A 25,359-nucleotide genomic window follows, 5' to 3' on the forward strand; every position below is an offset into this window, starting at 1 on the left:
TCCAGGTAGATTAGATCTACTGCATTTCCTTTGTCTAAAAAATCAGTTCTCTTCTCAAAGAAGGATTTCTGGTTAGTCTGGAACACTCTAACTTTTGCAAAACCATGTTCTATTTTATCCCAATCACCGTTTACCTCTATGGTCGTAACTAATTTCTCTTTCAACCTTTGTTCCAAGACCTTGCATACAGTTGAGATCAAACTAACAGATCTGTAATTTCCCAGGTCATGTTTTTCCTCCTTTCTTAAATATAAGGACTATATTAGCAATTCTCTACGGCCCTGTACCTATTGAGTTTCTGGGAACTGGGCGGGCGGAAGCCCAACCAATGCTAAAGGATCCCCCTTCAGCCTAAGGGGAGGATCCACAGGACCTCAAAAACCCAACTGATTTCGGGAGACAACTAATAAAAGAACAGGGACAGGAGTGTGGTCAAAGGGTCATAAGAAGAGAGCCTGACGGGGACACCGAGCACAGAACCCCGCACAGCGCTCACTGCTCCTCGAAGGTGTCAAGGGAGCCAGTGGACGCTGCCCAGAGGAACTCTGCCCGGATACGTGAACGGACTAAGGATCGAAAACAAGCCCCACAGTCACAGGAGTCTCCCTCGGCTAACCTCCTCTCCCTGGTTGCGTAGATGGCCATTTTAGCCAAGGCGAGGAGCAGGTTGACCAGGAGGTCTCGCGACTTTGTGGAGCCACAGATAGGGAGTGCATAAAGAAGGAGGCGAGGGGAAAAGTGCAGCCAGAAACGTAACAGGATATTGGTGAGGAGCCGGTATAGGGACTGCAACCTACCGCACTCTAAGTAAACGTGCGCCAGGGTCTCCCGCACGCCACAGAAGGGGCAGGTGTCTGGGACAGGGGTAAATCGCGCCAAGTACATGCCCGTCCTCATGGCCCCCTGGAGGAGCCACCAACTGATATCTCCAGCGGGCCTTGGGACCAGGGTAGAGTATATGCTGGCCCACCGGGGCTCCTCCCCCTCCAGAGGTGGCAGGAGGTCCCGCCACTTTGTGTCGGGGCGGGACATGAGGATGAGGAAGTGAAGGGTGTGGAGCACGAGCGTGTAGAGATGCTTCCTTGGTGCGGTTTGGAAGCGGAACCCCTGCAGATCGTGCAGCCGGCTTCTACGGCCCTGTAGTGGGGTGGTTACCCGCTCCTGCCCTGAAGGGTTTAAAAAGCAACCTGGGAGGGCTTGAAAGCTGCAGCTCTAAAAGCTGGGCTGACTGGGGAAGTGGCCGCAGCTGGGCCACAGCCTAATCAGGCCACAGCCAGCCTATATAAAAAGCCTGTGAGCCAGGAGCCCAGAAAGTCTCCCTCTGCCTGTAGGGAGCTAGAGACAGGGTACCTCAGTGGAGCAGGGCTAGGGAAAGGCAGAGGAGCAGGGGAGCTCCTGCCTGGAAAGCCCCAGGCTGCGGCCTAGCATAAGGCCAAGAGGTACTGAGGGTTGCAGAGAGCAGCTCAGGGGTAGGCCAAGGCAGCCAATCCAAACCCAACCTTGCCAGTGATGTGTAGGCTGATACTGCAGTCTGCCCCAGGGCATGGAGCTAGATGATGACTGGCAGTAGCTGTATACTGAGGCGAGGTGGGGATAGTGGGTGGTGGTTCCCCGGGGAGAGGAGACCCTAAGACTGAGGGGTTACTGCCAGGGGGCAGCACTCCAGTTAAAGAGGCACCGGGGTCCAGAGAGGGACACGGGGGCCAGAGGACAGGCAGATCACCGGCCTGCAGAGGGCACTCCAGAGCTGGAATGTGCTAATTCCCAGAAGTCACCAGCAGGAGACGCAGCAAGGGTGAGTCCACACGTCTACAGGCCCTCAAGTTTATAGAGTCATTAAAAATCCTTGCTATTGATCTTGCCATTTCATGTGCCGGTTCCAGGACTAAGACAGGATGGCTCACGCCCTCGGCCTCTGGCCCACCATCTATCTTCCCGGAAGCATCCCATCTCTATCCCCTTTACCACATGGACTCCTACGGATATTGCCAGCTTGGAGGACAGAAACATAAAGTGAGGTTTCAGACCAATCAAAGTTGACATAATGGAGTGCTGGCGTTCACAAATTGCACCGAACAGCTTGTCCTCAGCACACTATCCAAAACCATCAAAGTCAATCCTCTGAACCACCTAGTTCTGAAATGATTCCACTCTCTACTGAAATGCGAAAGAGCCAAGAGTTTCCAGCTGGATAACGAACAACTATATTGAAAACAGGTGTGTTGAAATACTTGTCCCCTGTGTGAGCTGCATCAGAAGAGCTTTATGGGTGGAGAAGCAGAAAATAAAATATAAAGTAACTGAGAGGAAGACGAAAATGGTCTGGAAGCATGATTTAATCACACAGGGCCTAATTCATAGTTTTTAACTCCAGAAGAGACCACTATGATCATCCAGTCTGACTGCCTGCATAGTGCAGGCCAGAGAATTTCATCTCGTGATTCCAGCATCCAGCCCAACAATTTCTAGTTGAACTAGAGCATCTCCGCTAGGCTGTCTACACTTGGAGCTATGCCGTCTACCCCTGCCCCACATACATACACGGCACAGGTAGCCCATGCCATCACCTGCCACTGCCCAGGCCTCTACTGTTTTTAGTGAGCTGGGTCAATGAGTATGAGTGCTAGCCTATGTGTATTTGACCTGAGAATCACATCTCCAGCTCCAAGTGTAGACGTACCCTTAAAAGAAACATCCAATTTTTACTTAAGTCCTGCTGACACTGGGAAATTTACCAGCATAGCCATTCCAGAATAACATTGAAAGTAGAGTAATTTTGATTCTGAAAGAGTGTCCACCCGGGGAAGTTATTCCAGATAGGGAAATTATACCAGAATAGTTATAGCAGAATAGTTGATTGTCATGCCTATTCTGGAACAATTTCCCTCACTTAGACACAACCTTAAAATCTCCAACTGATGGAGAATTTACCTTGCCCCTTGGCAATCTTTTCCAATGGCCTTCAATGTTGACTTCAGCTAAGCCATGCCAATTGACACCAGCAGAGAATTTGCCTCCGGTTAGGGCTGGCCAGAAAATCAGAATTCTGTCTCGTGAAAAATTTTGAGAGTTCAATATTTGATTTCATTCACTGCAGAACACAAATGAAACCCTTTGAAATATTTCAGGAAAAATAATAGAGCAAGCTCCATTCCCAAGTAGCCAATAGTTTAGAAGTTAGGCCATTCATGTGGGGTGAAAGAGAACCAGGCTCAAGTGCCTGCTCCAAATTAGGTAGAGCAGTGACTTGGACCTAAATCATCTACCTCCCTGATGACTGCTTAATCCCTAAGCTATTGCTACTAGGTTGCTCTTGCACAAGAAATTCCATCCTGAACCTAGGAAACCTTTCTCAGCACCATTTTCATCAAAACTCAGACCAACCTGATTGCTTTCTACGATGAGATGACTGGACTTGTGGATGGGGGCAAAGCTGTTGATGTTGTATACCTTGACTTTAGTAAGGCTTTTGACACGGTTTCCCACAGCATTCTGTCCAAGCAAAACTAAGAATAGGTAGGAACGTGGAAAGTGGAAATAGAAAATTTGGGTTGAAATCAACGGGCTCAAGTGGGTTAGGTATCAATGGCACACCCTCCAGTGGGCAACCAAGTAACAAGTGTGGCCCAGGGTCCCTGTTCGCAGGGCCCGTCTATTCAAATGCCTCATTAATGACTGGACCGAATAGCTTTGCCATTAATAAAATTTGCAGATGACACCAAAGTTGGGGGGAGTGTGACACCCGGGAGGCAGAAGTGATAGCACAGGGAGAATAGAACAAATTTGAGGACGAGTGGCCACAAAGAACCTCTATCGAAGGTGAAACAAGGACAAGAGTCAAAGTCCGCACTAAGGACAGTAAAACCGCCATGCACGCTACAGGGCGACAAGGCTGGGAACGCGTTGGCTTAGTAGCAGGGCTGCCAAAAAGGATTCTTGGGTTACCGGTAGATGGAAAGGTTTGAACATGAGCCTACATGTGCTCACTTGGTAGCCAAAAAGGCTTAAATACATACGCTGGGCGTATTAGAAGAGTGTCCGAGCGACGAGGGATTATGTATTCCCCCTATTGTCGGTGCACTGTGAGGCCGCATCTGGAATAGTGGTGTCCAGTTTTGGGCGCCAACTACAAAAAGGACGTGGAACAATGCGAGCAAGTCCAGCGGAGGGCAACAAAAGGATTAGAAGGACAAGAGCACATGACTTATGAAGAGAGACTGAAGGACTGGGCTATTAGCCGCAGACAGAGGGAAGCAAAGGGGGGATTTGATAGCAACCCTCTACTCTACCGTGATTGGAGGTCGTCCCAAGGAGGAGGGACTAGGCGGGTGCTCAGTGGTGACGGAGACAGAACAAGGACAAATGGTTAGAAGTGCACGCTGCGGAAGGCCGAGTCGGGATAGTTAGACAGAACAAAACTCTGACTAGGAAGTGGGTGAAGGTAGTGAATGGGTGACCTAGGGAGGTGAGAGGAATCTTTAGAGCTATTTAAAGTCCGGCTAGACCGCACCCTGGCTGGGATTATTTAGGGAAAATGGTCCTGCCTTTAGCAGGGGGTTGGACTAGATGACCTCGTGAGGTCCCTTCCAACCTTTTGATTCTATGATTCTATGATTCTATTTCCATGAAAAGCTTGGTTTCAAACTGACATTTTCTGGCAAAAAAATCATTTGACAAGAAATTCCCACACAGCTGTACACCTCTGCCTCAATACACTCTAACTGTACGAAGTCTAAAACTTCCCTCAGCACATCTAGACAAACCTGCAAAAAACATTTGACCAAGCTGCCAGTAAACAAATTGCTTATTTTATCTTCCTATAATATAATATAATATAATATAATATAATATAATATAATATAATATAATATAATATAATATAAAAATCTGTATAATTGGATGTTTTCTCTTTCAGGTCTCTTTCAATCTGTAGTAATGCATTTTTTGTGTATCTACGGCCTTGTCTACACTACAGGGGAAAGCCAATCTAAGCTATGCAATTTGAGTAACGTGAATAGAATAGCTCAAGTCGACATAGCTTAGACCTACTTTCCACGGGGTCCACACTATGCGGTGTTGACGGGATAGCGTCTCCCGTTGACTCCTGCTATTCTTCGTGTTCCAGTGGAGTACTGGAGTCGACGGGAGAGTGATCTGCAGTCGATTTAGCGGATCTTCACTAGACCTGCTAAATTGACCGCTGATGCATCAATCTCCGTGCGTCAATCCCCCAGTAAGTGTAGACAAGCCCTGTGACCGTGAAGGTGTAGTTATGATCTCCCAACTGTGCAGTAAGAAAAACAAAAAGGTAGAAGTTACAAATATACAAAAGAGACAAAGAAGGAAAGAGAATGTTGTGAGAACAGATATCTTCACAGGTGCTGGAACTAGGAATGCTGGGGGCCGGGCTGTCACACCCCCTGGCTTGAAGTGGTTTCCATCATATAGAGGGTTTACCGTCTGGGTCATATAGAGGGTTTACAGTTTGGGTCAATGGCTCTCAGCACCTCCATGATACAATTGTTCCAGCGCCCCTGGATAGCTTGGTCTTCTACAGAGTTCTTTAATACGTTCAAGAGTCAGGCCACATCTACGCCCCAGCACTTACAGTGCCACAGCTGCACCGATACAGCTGTTCTGCTGTACCATTCGTAATGGAGATGCTCTAATCTCTCCCATTATAACGCCTGCCTCTGCAAGAGGCAGTAGCTATGTCAGCAGGAGAAGCACTCCTGACGACATAGCACTGCCTACACCAGGGCTTAGGTTGGTGTAATTTATGTCGCTCAAGGGTGTGAATTATTCACAGCCCAAGTGACGTAGTTATACTGAAGTAACGTGTAGTGCAGACAAGTTCTCACCTGCAGCATAATTGAAGTGGCTCACTCTGGAGAATGTAGGAACTGCACCCTATTGGAAACGTAAGTTGAGACGCTATTAGCAGGGGATGTGGAGATTGGACAGAAGTTTCTGGAACTGGTATTTGATTGATTGGGAAGCAGAGAGGTTGGAACAAAAGAATCTGATTGGTGGATGTCGATTACCGGTAAAAAGACTTGGAAAAAAGAAGAAAAGGGTCACCTTAAACTGTAGCAGCACAGTCTGAGCCCCAAGGGAAATGAGAATTTTGCCATTAACTCAGGAGCAGGCCTGGGCCTCAAAGATCAATGGGGCGATAGACATTAAACACCACCGCTTGTGTTGTGCTCAGAAATTGGCTACGGGGAAAATGGCTGATGTAAGTTTAATTTCAGTATAAAATAAATTGCTTGCCACAGATTACAACCAGAGCTGGCTGGGGACTTATTTTTTTCCCTATACGTTTTTGTTGCAAAATTTAAAACTGAACAATTTTTTTCTGATTTTCAGCACAAATAAATGAATGGTTTAATGGAAAACTATTTTTCAAGGAAATAAATCATTTTTGAAGAAAATAATTGTTTGACAAAAAAAATTATCAAAAAATGTTTCCAACAGCTCTAATTGAAACATCGTTTTTCATGGAATTCGACGAATGAATCTAATATCAGTGCAAGGACAAACACTCAGGCCACAGAGTCTGCAGGCTTCATTCCTTCCCACGTGCTGGCCAGAGCAGCTGGCTAGGAGGAGACCACTGCTCTTCAAGAAGGGGTGAAGTAACTTTCTCCCTTCCCAGAGAAAGGAGAATGGTTATGATGAATCTGAAGCACGTTTCATTCTCTGCTTCTGGGGCAATACAGACAGGCACTGATTCTGTCTCAGGGCAGACTGTCAAGTTACATCTCGCCCAGAGAGTAAGTGGCTTTCCCAGGGTCACAAGGAATGCATGCCATGGCTGAGACTTGAAGCTAGCTCCTTGCCCAGTGCCATACGCACAAAGCAGATGCTTGCTTTCTAAACCAGCCAGCTGGACCTACACCCTCTGATGAGGAAAAAAAAATGTGAAAATGATTGATCAGACAGATAGAAGTGGGCAAGTGCTGCCTAACTGCCTATCTGCTTATCCATCCACCCAGATGGATTTCTTATTCTTTTTTATCTTTTCTTTATTTGCCATCTGCTTTCCTGTTTCTTCATTCCATTCTCCCAGCCTATAGAGTTATCAAAACAATTCCACCACTTTGCCCACCAAAGGACATTTTGCCTGTTTGTTTGTTTTAATTTACTTCCTTAAACGATACTTCTTGGTACTTTGAATTCCACACTCGTGTGCATGCCTGCTGCACGTTTGACATTGCTCCAAGGTCGACAGCACTATAGAAAAGCTACAGGATTCAAGTCATGCTGCAAATTCTTGATAAGTAGCTGGTAAGCAGTTTCATTTGTATAGGTAATGACAAATTTTAACAGTAATAAGATGCACATCAAAAGTTAGCAGATTTAATTTATTTTGTTTGTATTAATGTGTTTCTGCATGACTAAGCCCAACCAGTTTGAAATTAGCTCATTTAAAATTGCAGAATAATCAATCGAGGCTGAAAGACCCAGCTTGCTGTAAATATCTTGCCGTGTGATCTTCGGCTGGGTAAGTAAGAGCACTAATACATTCTCCCACTCTTCTTGATTTCGTTGTTTAACCCATATATCAGCGTCAGACTAAAATCCTAATGGGGGACGGTAAGCCTTATGTGTAGTTTTATTTACTACAAACCCCGTTCGTGTCCCCACTGAAGCCAATGGGAGTTCTGGCTGCAAGAGAAATGCAAGGTTAGACTATAAGCAAATCACTGTGATCAAGTTGCAGGCAAAATAATAGGCTACCAGCCAGTAAGTTATATAAGACCATGATTCAGTGAGTATTTAAGTGTCTGCCTAACTATAAGCATGTAAGCAATTGTACTGATCTCAATGAGACTCCTGTCCTTCATACAGTACTGGGGCCTATCCAACATCCTCCTGAAATCAATAGAAATATTTCCATTGACTTCAATGGGCATTGGATCTGTGCTCCTTGAAATGGATGGGAAAAGTGCTATTGAGTTTAGCGGTTCAGGATCAGGCCTTGAAGGAACAGCTATTCAGATGCTACTGTGGTGTGAAATAGAGAGCGTTTGAGCCATAAAATTCAGATCTGTGCTTCAGCGCCCGAGGAGCGTTCAGATTTGTGGTTTCGATTCAGCCCATTATGAGCATTAGGGCCGGTTGCAAAAGTCAGAGCCAGATTCCGTTTCTAACCTTCGGCCTGGCTCCCAAGGTGTCAGAGACGGGGGTCAGTTCAGGCCTGTCTCTGAACTTGGCTATGTAAGCTCAGTTAATTCCCATGTAAAATCCATCAGACTGTGTCAAAATGTCCAAATGCCCACACATCCGTCCATTTCACGTAGTGGTGGGGATAGACCGCAGAGCCATGTGGTATGGAGTCACCATGCCCCTTGAACAGTCTCATCTGTACTCTGCTCACTAATCCTTCTCCCCCGGGACACATTCCAACCCTCTCAACAACTCTGAGCAGCAACCATCTTGTTCAGAGATCAGCCAGCCCCAGAAACATTTCCTCTTCCTCTCACTAAATGTGGAATACATCCACCTCCTGCTCCCCAGCACCACCACCCTCACACTGTGTGCAGTTACTCCTGCACGGGCAAGATTCGCCATTGCGACAGTGGTGGTGCTTCTTTATGTGAGCGTCTCGCTGTCTGACAGGCTGCTCATCCTGGTGACCTGCCATGGTCCGAAACGGGAGCTGTGTGCCATAGGAAAGGGGAGGTCCCTAACCTCCTGACGGGCAAAGCATGGATTTCTAGTCTTGAAGGCTTCAGAGCATTTTAGAGCCCTGTCAGCCATGTGCAGCAGGATCAGTGATGACTCAGGGACACGGCTTTACAAGCAAAGGGACACACACGCAGAACACACATTCCGGCCCCGATTCAGCCAGGTACTAAAGCACATGCTTAACTTTAAGCACATGAGTAATCCCACTGACTTATAGACTCATAGACTCATAGACTCACAGGTCAGAAGGGACCAATATGATCATCTAGTCTGACCTCCTGCACAAAGCAGGCCACAGAACCCTACCCATCTACTTCTATAACAACCCCTAACCTATGTCCGAGTTACTGAAGTCTTCAAATTGTGGTTTGAAGACCTCAAGCTGCAGAGAGTCCACCAGCAAGTGACCCATGCCCCACGCTGCAGAAGAAGGCGAAAGACTTCAATGGAATGACTTACATGCTTAAAATTATGCACATACTGTACTTAAGTACCTTGCTGAATCAGGGCCACACTCCTTGACTCTGCCAGGGGATCCACAGGCACCCAGTTCTATTGACTTCATTAAGGCGTAAGGGTCCACACCACAGACAAACATCTGACAGGGATGGTCTGCGTGTACTTATTTCTGCCTCAGCTTGGTGGGGGCACTGGTTGGCTTCCTGAAGCACTGTCCAGCCCTACATTTCTATACTAGCAGACTGCACTGCAGTATCAGGGCTGTATTAGGATAATGCACATGACTGGAATATTGGTATAGGAGGGTACAGCTTGCTCAGAAAGAACCAGCAAGGAAAAAAGAGGTGAGGTGTTGCCTTATACGTTAAAAATGTACACACTTGGACTGAGGTTGAGATGGAAATAGGAGACAGACTTGTTGAAAGTCTCTGGGTAAGGATAAAAGGGGTAAAAAACAAGGGCAATGTCATGGTAGGGGGTCTACTACAGACCACCGAACTAGGAAGAAGAGGTGGATGAGGCTTTTTTTAAACAACTAACAAAATCATCCAAAGCACAGGACTTGGTTTAATGGGAGACTTCAACTACTCAGACATCTGCTGGGAAAATAATACAGCAGGGCACAGATTATCCACCAAGTTCTTGGAATGTATTCGAGACAATTTTTTTATTTCAGAAGGTGGAGACAGCTAACAGGGGAGAGGCTGTTCTAGATTTGATTTTGACAAACAGGAAGGAACTGGTTGAGAATTTGAAAGTGGAAGGCAGCTTGGGTGAAAGGGATCATGAATTACTTGGACAAATTAGATGTCTTCAAGTCACCAGGGCCTGATTAAATGCATCCTAGAATACTCAAGGAGCTGACTGAGCAGATATCTGAGCCTTTAGCAATTATTTTGAGAAGACATGGAAGCCAGTCTATAAAAAGGGAAATAAGGACAACCCAGGGAATTACAGACCAGTCAGCTTAACTCCTGTACCCAGAAAGATAATTGAGCAAATAGTTAAGCAATCTATTTGCAAACACCCAGAAGATAATAAGGTGACAAGTAACAGTCAACATAGATTTGTCAAAAACAAATTGTGTCAAACCAACTTGATAGCTTTCTTTGACAAGGTAACAAGCCTTGTGGATAGGGGGGAAGTGGTAGGTGTGGTATATCTTGATTTTAGTAAAGCTTCTGATACAGTCCCACATGACCTTCTCATAAATAAACTACAGAAATACAACCTAGATGGAGCTACAGATGCTCCCCAGGTTACGCAAACCCTACTTACGGAAATCCGGATTTACGGAAAAAATCCATAAGTTCTGTAAGCTTTTTTTTTTTTTTTTTTTTGCATAATTTTCAGAGATACGTTCCCGACTTACACAAAATTTGGAACGGAATAATTTCATAAGTCGGGGACCTTCTGTACTATAAGGTGGGTGCAAAACTGGTTGGAAAACCATTCCCAGAGAGCAGTTATCAGTGGTTCATGGTCATGCTGGAAGGACATAATGAGTGGGGTCCCACAGGGATCAATTCTGGGTCCAGTTCTGTTCAATATCTTCATCAGTGATTTAGATAATGGCGTAGAGAGTACACTTAAAAAGTTTGTGGACAATAACAAGCTGGGAGGGGTTTCAAGTGCTTTGGAGGATAGGATTAAATTCAAAATGATCTGGACAAACTGGAGAAATGGTCTGAAGTAAATAGGATGAAATTAGTAAGGACAAATGCAAAGTACTCCACTTAGGAAGGAACAATCAGATGCACACACACAAAATGGGAAATGACTGCCTAGGAAGGAGTACTGCAGAAAGGGATCTGGGGGTTAGAGTGGACCACAAGCTAAATATGAGTGTAACAGTGTAATGCTATTGCAAAAAAAGTGAACATCATTCTGGGATGTTTTAGCAGGAGCATTGTAAGCAAGACATGACAATTAATTCTTCCACTGTACTCTGCTCTGATTAGGCCTCAACTGGAGCATTGTATCCAGTTCTGGGCGCCACATTTCAGGAAGGATGTGGACAAATTGGGGAGAGTCCAGAGAAGAGCAACAAAAGTGATTAAAGGTCTAGCAAACATGACCTATGAGGGAAGATTAAAAAAACTGGGATTGTTTAGTCTGGAAAAGAGAAGACTGAGAGGGGATATGATCACAGTTTTCAAATATGTAAAAGGTTGTTACAAGGAGAAGGAAGAAAAATTGTTTTTCTTAACCTCTGAGGACAGGACAAGAAGCAATGTGCTTAAATTGCAGCAAGGGCGGTTTAGGGTGGACATTAGGGAAAATTTCCTTTCTGTCAGGGTGGTTAAGCACTGGAATAAATTGCCTAGGGAGGTTGTAGAATCTCCACCATTGGAGACTTTTAAGAGCAGGTTAGACCAACACCCGTCGGGGTAGTCTAGATAATACCTAGTCCTGCCTTGAGTGCAGAGGACTGGACTAGATGACCCCTCAAGGTCCCTTCCAGCCCTGTGATTCTATGATTCTGTGCACTGTGCTCATTTACTGTTATGCACTTGATGCTACAGTTCAAGCCAATGGGCAGCAGGCTTAGAAAAATCTCAAAACAGCATTTTAACATTTCGATCTCATGTGTCAATATTTTTCTCTGCAAAGACGTAACCTTTTGCTCTTTCTTTAATGATAAAACATCTGGCACAAGACAAAATCCCGCTTTGCTGATGAAGCAAAATCTTCCTAAAAAGAATTGTTTCTCTTTGATTTTCCAATATCAATAGTCATTCTTTTTCCTCCATTCTTTGTTTGCTTATTGTTGTTTTTTAACGATCAGTCCTAAATGAAACCATTGATGCATCTCAGACTTCCTTTGTCCTCTGAGGCAAATCATTTTGCTCACAGCTTGGTGAGTTTTAATCATTTTTCCTTATCGAAATAGATGCATTCTGGATGGGCTGTCTGACAAATGGCTGCTAAATGGAACACATCCTAGGTTCAGCTGTTTGCAACGCATCCCTACAATCAGCGGATCCAGACCACACATCCATCACAGGACTCTGAATAAGCCCAATCCACTCTTGATATTAATTTACAAATACAACAAAAAGAGACCTGACACCTACTGAACACTCAGGCAGGATTTTATTTAAATTATTGCCAGGACAATGGGATCAATAGAAGAAAGTAAGCATAGAGACAAGCAAGATTGAGAAAAGAAAGGCATAGGGCCGGCATTTTAAAGGTATTTTGCCACCTAACTCCAGTTGATTTCACTGACTCCTAGAGACTAAAAAAATAAGGGCCAGATTGTGCCACTTTTACTCACATTGCACCAGATGCTAGGCTGCTGTAAATCAGTTAGTCTCCAATGGAGTTACATCAGTTTACACTGGATCTGGATCCATTGTATAGGACCTTCGTCACTGAATAATTCCAACAGATTTCAATGGGACTGACTGCAGAATAAAGCCCTAATTCTGCACGCTGTTCCACATAGGCATGAATATGGGTGATCAGGTCTGTTCCTCAATGACTATACAGGTTGGATCCTGAGCTGGTTTAAATTGGCATGGCCTCTGACTCTACATTAATTTACACTGGCAAAGTATCTGGTGCTATGTCTTGAAACCACATTCTGGTACCTTCAAGAATACTGTCACCTCAGTGATTTTCATTTCTAGTCTCAGCTCAGCAACAACCATGATTATTGCCTTCCAAAGGCCCATTTGCGTTGATATTCACTGATGAAAATCCCTTGCCCACAGTTTAATGGAAAAATAATCAGTGCTTCTCTTAAATTCACCCACCAAAAATCTATTTGATCAATTCACCATAAAAATGTATTTCAAATACATCTGATCCAAGCAGAGGCTATGGAAAGCAAACAGATACGGAAGCTACTCGTTAATTACAACAAGAACAATGTTTCAAACTTCAGTGTAGCCTGAATCCAAGACACTCAAAGGGATTTTAGGCTGAGTCAATAAAGTGGAGATTTTCAAAGGCACTAAGGGCAATCAGGGCCCCAATATCCATTGAAAGTTAGTGGGTCTCGGACGTCTGACACCCATGTGTGCCTCTGAAAATGTCCCTCTTACTCATCACTGTGCATACCATTAAGCACACGAGTAGCCCCATTGACTTTAAATTGTGTTAAGTCTCATGATGCTCTGTGAAATAAGCCAGTATTTTAATGTCCATTTGACAAATGGTCAAAGAGAAGGTGAATGAATTACTCATGGTTACACAGCAAAGGTAAAAACCATCCCTAACAAACTATGCAAAAGGCCTGATCCTAAACCCTTAAATCAGTGGCAGGAGTCCTGTGAAATAGTATTATAATGATCATCACCTGCCTCCCGAATTGTCTAAGAGTCACACATCTTTGTATATTCAATTAGTGTAATCCCAGGACAGGCCCTGATTTAGCAAATCACTTGAGGCCATGCTCATGTCCACTTGACTTCAATGGGATTTAGGGCTGGTCTTCACTACGGGGAGATCGACGCTCAGGAGTTGATTTAGCAGGTCTATTGAAGACCCGCTAAACTGACGGCAGAGCACTCTCTGGTCGACCCTGGTACTCCAGCTCCCCCAGAAGGGTAAGGGAGGTCGACCTCCCATTGAGGCAGTGTGGTGAAGACACTGCAGTAAATCAACTTGAGCTACGTCGACTCCAGATACGTTATTCACGTAGCTGGAGTAGTATCACTTAGGTCAACTGACCCTGGTAGTGAAGACAAGCCCTTAAACACATGCCTGACTTCAAGCATTTGAGCAGTCCAATTGAAGTCACTCATATGTTTAACGTTCACTATGTGTCTGAATACACTGCTGAATCACAGCCATGATCATGCAGAGGAGCAAGGTGGGGTGGAACAGACACTTCTCCCCCTGATACATTACAGACAAAAATTCCATTGCCTGTAGCATGGGTACATCTGCACCCATCAATCACAGTGTTTCCTCATGACTTTGTATGAATTCCATATAACAATACCACAGCGAGGTCAGCCTGGCAGAGTTTGAAACGAATGTTATTTCACTCCACAGCTCTATTCTGCCAACGCCAAACAATGGGATCAGAGTACAACATACTGAATATCCGATACGAAACACAATTATCTACGTCCTATGTTTATTTCACTGAGATCTAATATATTGCTAGTGTGCATATATTATATGAAGAACATACCGATATAATACAGAAAAGTGAAAACATTAGAAAACAGTATTTACATATCTTAAAATTGTATATATGGTATTTCTAGGTAGACATACTGACGATAGATAGATCTTGCCCTATTCTGTGTATATTGTACCTCTACCCCAATCTAACGTGACCAGATATAACACCAATTTGGATATAATGTGGTAAAACAGTGCTCCAGGGGGGTGGGGCTGTGCACTCCGGCGGATCAAAACAAGTTCGATATAACGTGGTTTCACCTATAACGCAGTAATATTTTTTGGCTCCTGAGGACAGCGTTCTATTGGGGTAGAGGCGTATATCATTAAGGTGTGTATTCTGCCTAACCCACTGTACTGGCTGTGGGTTAAGTGACCACTTAATAAAGTAAAAAGGTTTTACATTTTGCTAATCAGTCTATATGTATGCATAGGAGTAACACCTATAGTGAGAATTAGAGTTGGATAAACTATTTACAGTGACAGGTGTATTCAGTAAATTTAGCACGTTTTTCTCCGCATCTTTTGTTTGCCAGCAGACTTTGACGTTCATAGATTTGTTAGTGATTCAGCGAGTCCCTGTTCCCAACAGTGGTTCAGCACAGACAGCCCACTGGCTAATGCAGGCATAAAGAACTGGGACAGCTTGCAGGATTGAGGCCTGAATATTCAATGCAAATGGAAGTCAGTCCCTGCATTGCTCCTGAATGATGCATGTGAGGTTGATTGTTATTTTCACATTAGTCACATGGCATTGTTCTCCTTTCGTAACTGGATAAACAGTAAAGTCATTAGACCACTGATTCTTTCAGGAAGAGGGTGAGAACACTTTGTGACAGTAGGAGGTGCCAAGACTGCAGGGTTAGGGGATTTTAGGTAGAGTTGGTTGAGAATTTTCCGGTGAAACATTTTTTTCATTGGAAAATGCCAGTTCATCAAAACCAAAACCATTCACAGAAAAGGGCCAGTTTTGATGAATCTCCCAATTCAAAAGAATGTTGGGGAAAATATTCAATTTTCCATGACATTTTTTAACTGAAAAGTTTCAGTCTTTTGTATTTAAAAAGACTTTTTGTTTTTGAAATTTTAGTTAGTATATACTAACTAAACAAAATTAAAAGATAACAAAGTCAAAACTCAAATGAAACATCTCGAAATTATCAAAATGAAGTGGTTTGACAAACCCAATCCAATTGGATTTTTTGGATTATTGGTTTGCAAATTTTAGTTTAGTTTTAGTTTCCAGTATTTCATCCCAATTCGGAACAAAAAAATTGAAATCTTAAACTCAGGGGATGGGAAAACCATTTCCAGTCCAGCTGTAATTATGGAACCTATTCTATTTTAAAGGCCAGGTGACCTTGCATCGGGCCTTGTCTTAGACATCGCTGATAGAGAAATTGACCTATTTGAGTACTGTAGGTAGATCTGAAAGGATTAATTTTTTATTGGTAAATGTCAGTACATGTCGATTTCACCATACACACAAACCAACAACAGAAAAATACTTCCATCCATTATAATCAAAATTGACAGCTGGACAAAGTAAGAACAACGCTGCTTGAGAACTTATGAGAGTTTGATTTCAGGACATTTACTTTGTATATTTTGACCTGTGATGTTGACAATTTGTAGTTTAACAATCACAAAGCTTTCATTTTTTGAATCTCAGCATCTACTAATTTTGCCAAGCCTAACTCTAGGCGAGGTCTCATTTAGAATGCTTTGTCTCTCATCACAGTCAAACAGAATAACTGTGTATGGTATGTTCGTGCAGCATCCCAGCTGAAAACATTGTGGCCAGATTCCCATCTGGGTATCTAATTGTCTCTGTGGCAGGGCACTGATCGGGGCTTTTTCCCTGGTGAAATCATAAGCCAATGTCCATCTGATTTAAGTGCGTTCAGCCTGGGCTCTGGGGAACACACTTCCTCCCAGAGGTGCTGTGCTGGTTTTAATCACAGTACAGCAATATTTCATGAGTCTGCCTTGTGAAATTATTACACTTACCAGTTTTCAGCTGGCTGTTCCCTCTCACTATTTGCCACTGTCACTGTGGCAGATAAATTAGTAACTGCAGTGTGTATGTATGATCCTACTCAGGTCCCTGCCTTTGCCTCTGTGTGGGGCCTATGGCCGGGGACATGGAAGCTACATTATCCTTTGCCACAGTTGTTGTTGCTAAACAATGTCTCATATGGAACAATATTGCTTATATAATGTACCAAAAGAAATGTTTTAATAGATTGGTTTCTAGCTTTCTGCCACCCATCACAATGCAGCACAGTACTGAGATACAATAATTGCAGCATAGATGCACATGGTCCATCCCAGCTGGGATGAGGTGGAACAGTCCCTTGGTAGGGCTCTGGCTCAGGATCAGAGAAATAATTAGTTGGTCTGTCCCTCTGCTGTATAAAGCATTGCTTAGTTGGTACTTGTCACCACTTTTAGTGGACATCAGTGCACACAATCAACAATAGGTAGTTCTGGTGGGAGATAAACATGTGCTAAAAAGACACATTTGGAGACCAGGCAGATGCCAGGGGATAGTCAGAGACCTGCTCTACACCTAAAACTTAGCGGAACCTACCTATATCACTCAGGGGTGTGAAAAATTCACACCCCTAAGAGACATAGTTAAACCAATCTAAGCCCCAGTGTAGACAGCACTTGGTCAATGGAAGAATTCTGCCATTGACCTAGCTACCGCCTTTTGCAGAGATGGATTTACAGTGACAGAAGAACCCCTCCCATCGCTGTAATAAATGTCTACACCAAATTGGGGCAGCTGTGCCATTGTAGAGTTTCTAGTGTAGACATACCCATAGTGTGGACACAACAGCATTGCACCAATGGCACAACTGGCACTGAAGTTTGTGCATGTAAAGAGCATTCTTTGGATAAATTAATTGGGTAGGAAAGGAAGATTCCTATGTCTGGAATACAGTTTCCCTCCAAAACTAATATCGGCCATAAGGCCAAAATTCATCTTCCATGAACATTCTTACAACAAAGCTTCCCAGTTCCCACAAATGAATGTTGGTGAAAAGTGACCAAAATTTCATTTCTAACTTGCCAGATCCATCACAGATAATTTCTTCTCACTCAGCAGCCAACTTCAGTAAGAACCAATCCACACACCTTACAGCCTTGTTCTACTCCAGTTGGAAATATACATGGGCCAAATCTGATTTGTTTGTCAGCATGCTGTTAGAGCCAAATGACCTGTCATCAGGGACCACGTCAAAGACCAGGTCCCAAATCCCACTAACTTTTATCCTAGAAGTTATAGTAGTTAAGGGCCAAGCCATTCTCTGCCATTGGAAAACCCATTGTGGAGTGGAGCAAACTGTAAAGTTCTCCTCACAATGTTGCCCTTTAGTCACTGAAGGGAACTGAATCCCAAAGGCCAGGAGATCTGCACTGATTGATTCCAATAGCACTGTTCATAGACATAAGGCTATCCAGGTTCAGGTTCACACTGACTTAGTAGATCTTCAGCTGGTATAACCATCCAGGCTCTACTAAGCTTTGGTCCCACTGCTGAGGATTTTTCAAAATCCAGCCCTAAATGCCTCTAGTTTGCAAAAGTATTCTCTGTTGGATTCAGGAGAAGAAAACGCTGTGCACATGGGAAGTGCATGATGAAATTCCATCCTATTTGCTTCCAGAAGCCTTTGAAGAAACGTCGTTCTTCCTGGTTTTCTTTAACTGGTCCCAAGGAGGTGTGCAATTCAACTGGCGTCAGAATTTCCATTGCTTGCCACTTACACGACAGGAATGAGTAATGGGTCTCTCTGGGCCAAATTACACGAAAGTGCACAATGTCAAGAGAGCTGCATGTGGGGAGAAATTATCCCCACCCAGATAAAAGACCAGACTAAAATAGCAGGAGGGATAATTTATCATTGCCCAAGGTATTACGCTGGTAACAGTAAGGGGGCCAGATTCTCTGCTCATGTCAGTCTAACATGGGGGGTAACTCCATTGATTTGAATGGTATTAATTCTGATTTCCACCCATGTGAGAGAGGAATTGGACCTGAAGGGTGTAACTTTGCACAGTGGAAAATGTTCTCAGAACACAGCAATGTTGGTCAAAATGGTATTAAATATAGACAAACTTATACAAAAAGAACTTGTGAAAGACTCATAGATTCTAACGCTAGATCATCCAATCTGACCTCCTGTGTTACACAGGCCGAAGGACTTTCCTAAAATAATTCCTAGAGCACACGCCTATGGAAAATGCAGCAACCACATCATGCAAGATACTCTAGCAAAAACAAGCCTACTTGCCCGTAAGCCAGTGAGAGTTGTTCCATTGACTTGAAATGCAAGATTCAGTGGGTCTTCACATGAAAGAAGAGGAGTTGGCACTTATTAAAAACAATAAAATGTACCATTTAAAATAAAAATGGACATGAGGACCTGTTTTCTGAAATGTACATGCAGATTTAGAAAATCAACTCATATTTCAAAAATGCAGAGAAAATAAACAACGAAAAGCATCTCTGCGTGGGTTCCGCACATAAAACAAATAACTTTGAAAACACTCTGCCAAAGCATAAGTTACATTATGCACCTACAATGCTGGGATTAACTCCACCACAAAGACTTTGTTTCTTGATTCCCAAGTGCATGATTTTACAAAAACGGAAGAGTAGACTTATGTCCAGAATAGAGCAGGGATATTCGGACCTCTCTGAGTTAGCAGAGAAAGAAAGAATAGTTTCTCGACGTACAAAACAGTTACATGAAAAAATATGGACCCCGTTTCTTGATACATTTGGGTAAAGAATGCTGAGATACCATTGCAGCAAATACCAGACTGGCATTCCACTTGCCCTCTCTGCATTTTCCCTTCCACCCCATCTCTTCCTTCCCTTTTGTTCCCATTTATGGACGTCTGTTTTTACTGTTATTGTTACTGCCACCCTAGCATGTTATGCCTGCGTAATATTGTCTGATTTTCTGTTGTCTGGTCTTGCAGCTTTGACATGTTGTGTAATCGCATAATTTCATTCGCTAGCCTATGAAATGTGCAGTATTTGGTAACATACAAGCTATAAGATGTTTACCTTTGTGTAGCTTTTGCTGCTTGTTTCTTTGTGAACATTAATCAAAAACACATGCAAATTAAAAACTCTCTGCCAGCTGTTTCAGCATAATGCACATGCAGTGCACTTCAGTGTTGACAATGTTATGTTGAAACAGCTGGCTGAGTGATCCTTACTTGTGATTTTATGTATCTGTGGCAATTCAGCTTGCAAAAACTGAAACCTGTTAATGATGTTGGCTGTGGCACTTCACTCTCATTAATTAGCATTTAATGATTTTCAACAATGCAGCAGTTACTTCTCTTTATTAGACAAATGGGGGGAAAGCTAGACACATGGTGAGCGAGTCGATGGTACCAACGCCTGGGAGATGCAAAGTGACTTGACAGTGATGCCAGTCGCAGCATGTGCTTGATGCGTCAAAAACAGACATAAAATGGTTTTTAAAACTGCCTTTTTGAATGCCCCTGTTATAATGCAAATATTGACATTGGCGTTTTGATGGGATCGATGCCTGGTTAGGATCAATGATCCTTAGCTATGCCACAGGCCATCAACTCTTCCCAGCTGGTTATTAATCCACAGGAAACGGTGTGCACCTCAATTGGTATTTATTAATTACATTTCCACAGCATATGACATTGCAGGTCTTTTGGTCTCTGTATTTTTTTCCATCAAAAGCCAGATTCTGCCATTTTTAAACACAATAAGCAATACCTGACTACATAAGTAGTCCCCCGGGTCTGAGTGTCCTATACCTACTTGCAATAAGTAGTACTCCACTCTGCAAGTGCTGAAATTAATTTCAGTGGGATTGCTCATGGCGCAAGCTTGAGGAAAGGTAGCAGAATCTGCCCTCAATTAAATTATTTCCCCTTTGAAATGTGCACTGAATTTAATTAAATGTGACAACACATTGTGAATCTGCCGTGTCAATTACGGGTTCAGATATTTTCTGCCCAATAATGCTGTACAACCCAGAAGAATTAAAATTAAACTCTTTTATCCGCAGCACCTCAGTACGGACTGGTGCTTTCTTACTGATTGATTTTTGCAATTTACAACTGTTAATTTATTTCACTTTAAAAAGTGAAAACTGCATTTTCTCTTGAATAAAGGAACCTCTCATAGACATGAACAGTGACTCTCGTGGCAAGTGTCCTTATAACGTGTTTATAATGCATCAAATGACTTCACTAACACAGTGCAGTAAAACCGCACTAGGTCCAATGACACTGCAGTTTGTCCAAAGGACAGTTACCGTATGATGGGAATAATCAGAAAATTGTGTCCTTGACCTCCTATTAGACCTAAACATCCCATGTACCTAAGATATATTCAGTATTATAGAATGAGTGAATTGTAATGATCCTGCTAAAGGCTGGGTCGGAATGGGCCACACGGACAGCATAGAACGAGGGAATTCTGTTATAAAACATTTTTCTTCGCCTGTGTTTTTCTTTCATTTCATTTTTGCACCGTCGGGGTGGAAAAGAATCGCCATCCACAATAAGAAATGCATTAAAATAAGGAGAAAGGGCATCAAGCACAAGCCAGGAAAAAGATACTTAACTGATATAACGGAATCTGCCTGTGGTAGCCGTTCTAGAAAACCAACTGTTCTTATGTACTGCATAAAATGTCTGCACCATCTGGCCGGGTAAGAGTTTGCACAAAGTTTTGTGTCTTTGTAATAGAATTTAGGGTGAGCTCTTCCACATAAGATTTTATCAGTTATCTGGCCTTACTCTGGCTAGATCTGACCACTACTGGCCGGCTCTTTGTCTGTAACTAGCACGCTGGACTGGCACAACCACAGGGAGACAGCGAACAGCTCACTGTCAGGAGCAGTGAAGCATGCAGTGGCTGTTCTGTATGGGCGACCAGCTGCTAGCGATGGAAGTTTGTCAGTCTGCCTAGGGCCCCAAAGTTCCCAGTATGTATGGGCCTGATCTGAAGTCCACAGAAGTCAATGGAAAGTCTCCCATTGACTTAAAGGGGCTTTGAATCAAGTCCTGTTTGTTGCTCTCAGCGCTGCTGTCCCCTACTGGCAATCAAATTCAGCAAACATGCAGCCACTACTTTCCCCAGGATATTGGGGCCAGAATGTTGGCTCCCCCGGTAAGACCTTTATATAGGGCCTCTAGGGGAAAGAAGTGGGAGGGGAGGTGCTGGGGGGCAATGCAATGTCCTAGTATCAGCACCACTGCCTGGGGCTTCTCCAATGGATTCTCCAGTGGGATTTTAAAGATACAATTTTGCTCCTGGGTGGGGGGATGCGCTACAGAGAGGGGGACCCGTGTCACTGTCCGGCACACACCCAAAAGCATCAACTGCCCAAACCCCACTTACCTCCTAAAGCTTGTTTCATAACAAAATCCATGGTGATGGCTTTAGATTCCTTCTAGCTCCGGCAGATCTCACATGCAAGTTGAACGGAAAGGAGTCCTCAGGTCGCAGCCTGCGAGGGACCCCCCAAAACAAGACAAAACAAAGGTCGGTCTAGAGGACAGAGAGCCGGAGCGCGAGTGTGTGTGTGTGTGTGTGTGTCCACAGAGGAGCCCTTCTAGGACAGCTCTCAATTGCTTCCAGGACATTGGAAGTTACTTGGCACTATAGTGAGCCCATGCTCATTGCGCAGTGTGATCGTGTGTGATCCCGTACACGGAGTATCACGCATTCCCAGGATGCAAGCACATCAGCATCCGCCTCCGCTGGCCGCGAGCCAGGCACAGCCAGGACCGCTCCCCCGGACAGCGCTGCGCGGCCCCTGGTGCTCCCCCGGGGCTGTCTGGCGGGGTCACCTTGCTGCAGCTCCGCGCCCGGGCTGTACAACTTCGCTAGCCGCGGCGGGCTCGGCCGAGCAGCCCCAGCCTGAGAGCGCCGCGGGGACGTTTGAAGGTGAATCGGCAGCAGCTGGTGCAGGTGGGCGAGTCCGACCGAGATCCGAGAAGTCCTGCGCCGGGCACCGGGGGGCGGGCGGGGCGCGGGGCTCAGAGGCCCCGGGAGTGACCCCGAGCAGTGCCGAGCCGCCGGGCACCGGGCGGGGCGCGGGGCCTCAGAGGCCCGGGAGTGACCCCGAGCGTGCCAGCGCCGGGCACCGGGGGCTTGGCGGGGGACGCGGGGGCCTCAGAGGCCCCGGGAGTGCCCCGAGCCAGTGCCAGCGCGGGCACCGGGGGCGGCGGGGCGCGGGCTCAGAGGCCCCGGACGTGACCCCGAGCAAGTGCCAGCGCCGGGCACCGGGGGGCGGGCGGGAGCGCGGGGCCTCAGGCCCCGGAGTGACCCGAGCCCAGGTGCCAGCGCGGGCCCGGGGGGCGGGCGGGTGGCGGCGGTGGAGAGGCCCGGAGTGACCCGAAGCAGTGCCAGCGCGGGCACCGGGGGGCGGGCGGTTGGCAGGGCTCAGAGGCCCCCGGAGTGACCCGAGCAGTGCCAGCGCGGCACCGGGGGGCTGGCGGGGCGCGGGTCAGATGCCCCGGAGTGACCCGAGCGGGGCCAGCGCCGGGCACCTGGGGGGCTGGCGGGGGCGCGGGGTCAGGAGGCCCCGGGAGTGACCCGAGCAGTGCCAGCGCCGCCCGGGGGGCGGGCGGGGCGCGGGGCTTCAGAGGACCCCGGAGAGTGACCCACAGGCAGTTGCCAGCGCCAGGCAACCGGGGGGCGGGCGGGGCGCGGGAGCTCAGAGGCCCCGGGATGGACCCCGAGCCTAGTTGCCAGCGCCGGCCCGGCGGCGGGCGGGGCGCGGGCTCAGAGGGCCCCGGGAGTGCCCAGACGTGCCAGCGCCGGGCACGGGGGCAGGCCGCGCCGGGTTTTGGCGCAAGCACGCGCGGGCAGGGGAACTCGGGGCAGGGCTGGAGGAGCGTGCAGCACCCCGGCGCGCCTCGGGCGGGGTTCCTGGTTGGCGGCCCCTCCCCGGAATGCCCCAGCGGTGTGCGCGCTCCGTCCAGCGCCCGCGTGAAACTCCCGGCCTTGCCCGTGTCAGGCCCATGGGGACAGCGCAGCGGGGCGGGGCTGGCTTTCGCTACCGAGAGGGGCCGCCGGCTCCGGCTGCCGCATTGCTCCGCTTCCTGCCCCCCTGCAAACTTCTAGCCGGGACGGTGGATCGCGCCCCCCCCCCCCGAGAACCTGCCCTGCCCCCCGGCGCTGCCCGGGCCCCGGGAGGGGGCAGGGCGGGTTTCTCCGGCGGCGGGTCCTGCAGCTCAGCCCGGGCCAGGTTCAGCACCGGGCGGCGGCGGACAGCGCGGGTTGGCGGGTGGGCACATTACCTGCCCCTCCGGGTCCGCAGCCGGGTCGGCGCCCGCTTAGCATGCTCAGCCCGCGGCTCCGGCCGGCCGGGTCCATGGGGCAGCCGCAGGCAAGGCGGGGGCCGGAGCGCGTCCCGTGAAGATTGGAGCCGAGCCAAGCGAGAGCTTCCCGCTCGCCCGCTCCCTCTTTTTATCACGGAGAGTTCCGGAACATCCTCCTTCCACTACCGTAGGGGCGACCTGGCGGCAATGCCTCTCCCCTGCCGCGGCTAGGCGGCATCTCCAGCTGGCAGCGCCCACGCCCAGCTGGCACCCGGGGGGGGGGGTGCAAGAGGTTTGCAGCGCTCCTGCTGCGGGGAGGTTGCAAGGGACTCTGGCGGGGGGAAGGTTGCAGGGAACTGCGGGGGGGTTTGAGGGGGTATGCAGGGGGGGAGGTTGCAAGGGGGGGAGGAGGTTGCAAAGGAGCTGCTGGAGGGTTGCAAGGGAGCTGCCGGGGGGGGGTTCAAGGGATCTGCGGGGGTGGGGTTGCAAGGGACCTGCAGGGGGGGCGGTTGCAGCAGAGAACCTCCACGGGCGGCAATGGCAGCGACGGGTCCCTGGCCCCACCCCAGCCTTTCTGTACGCGGGGCCCGGCTGTCAGTCCCCAGGCAGGAGCTGCCACTGGAGGAGCCGCGTGTCTCTCAGAGACGTCGGGAGAGAGCGGCGGTGCGGGGCCAGGAGCGAGCGGCGCCAGCCCGGGCAAAGCCTCTGTCCCTGCCCTGCGGCCAGCGTCCACACACAGCCCGGCGTCCAGCCGCTCGCTCGCACCTGGAGGAAGGGGGGAGCAGCCAAGGAGAAGGATCTTCTCCCCCAGGGAACGGCTGAAGGGTAAAACGGGGGAGCTGCCCCCCCCCCAGTAGGGGCGATGCTAAGCGGAAGCATTCCCCCCCCCCGCAGCCCCCAGTCAGCAGAGCCATGGCCCCTGTTGGGGCAGGACAGGAAGGGAGGGGGAGAAGAGGGGCCTGGGAGACGGGCTCTAGCCCTGCCATGGCACGGGGCGTCTCAGAGCCCCAGTCAAGGTCAAGAGGTTGGGGGTGGGCGGGGGTCTGGATTTTGCCGGAACACAACATAAGGTTCTGTCCCCAGCACTTCTGAGACTCCTCCCTCACTCCCGGGCTCGGCTGGCGCAGCTCCCAGTCCCAGCCCTGAGATGGGGCCAGGTGCTGATGTCGGTGTGAAGCTGGAGTAACTCCGCGGAAAGCAGGGGGGTTAATCCGCCTGAGCCGCTGCGGAACAGAAAACCAGGCGCTCTCTGCGGGTTGCTTTGCGGGCGCACAGGCACATCTCGCTGGGATCTGCCCCTCTGGCTCCTGACTCAAGGCCTATCTGCATTTATAACCTTTACCCTTTCTGGTGCGGTGCAAAGCAAACCCCAGTGGTGGGCGAGTCTCCAGCCTGCCTCAGGGGAGGCCCAAGGAGACCCGCCACCTTAGGGCATGCAAGCCCGGTACCTGCTGTAGGACAGCTAGTGGGTCATTTAAACTATTTTTAAAAACCAAAACCAACCCCCTTTTTGTTCCTCCTTGAAATCCCGCTCCAGATTTGATGTGGGCTTTTCGGCCCTGGCTTTCCATCAACAGGCTCTCAGCTGCTCAGTGGACCTGGGTTTCTTTCTATCACTGTTGCCTATGAAAGTCTAGATTCCTGCTCTAATTCCAGGTGGTGAGTTCCATGGGCAGCTGCAAGGTGGTGATGGCCTCTGATATACAGGAGAGTCTGTAAGGA

At 47.3% G+C, this 25,359-nt stretch overlaps 1 protein-coding gene across 1 annotated transcript in view; it reads right to left on the reverse strand.

Moving 5' to 3' along the window:
* CPLX1 (complexin 1) overlaps window positions 1–23,702 on the reverse strand; it is a 212,214-nt gene extending 188,512 nt beyond the window's left edge. The window contains exons 1-2 of the mRNA XM_032774702.2: window positions 23,617–23,702; window positions 21,710–21,818 (exon numbers count right to left, since the gene is read on the reverse strand). Coding sequence (XP_032630593.1) covers window positions 21,710–21,740 — 31 coding nt within the window. The 5' untranslated portion in view covers window positions 21,741–21,818; window positions 23,617–23,702. The remainder of the gene's footprint in view (window positions 1–21,709; window positions 21,819–23,616) is intronic.
* Between the last annotated feature and the right edge of the window lie 1,657 nt (window positions 23,703–25,359).

The sequence above is a fragment of the Chelonoidis abingdonii genome, chromosome 6, assembly GCF_003597395.2.
Source record: "Chelonoidis abingdonii isolate Lonesome George chromosome 6, CheloAbing_2.0, whole genome shotgun sequence".
Classification (NCBI taxonomy): domain Eukaryota; kingdom Metazoa; phylum Chordata; order Testudines; family Testudinidae; genus Chelonoidis; species Chelonoidis abingdonii.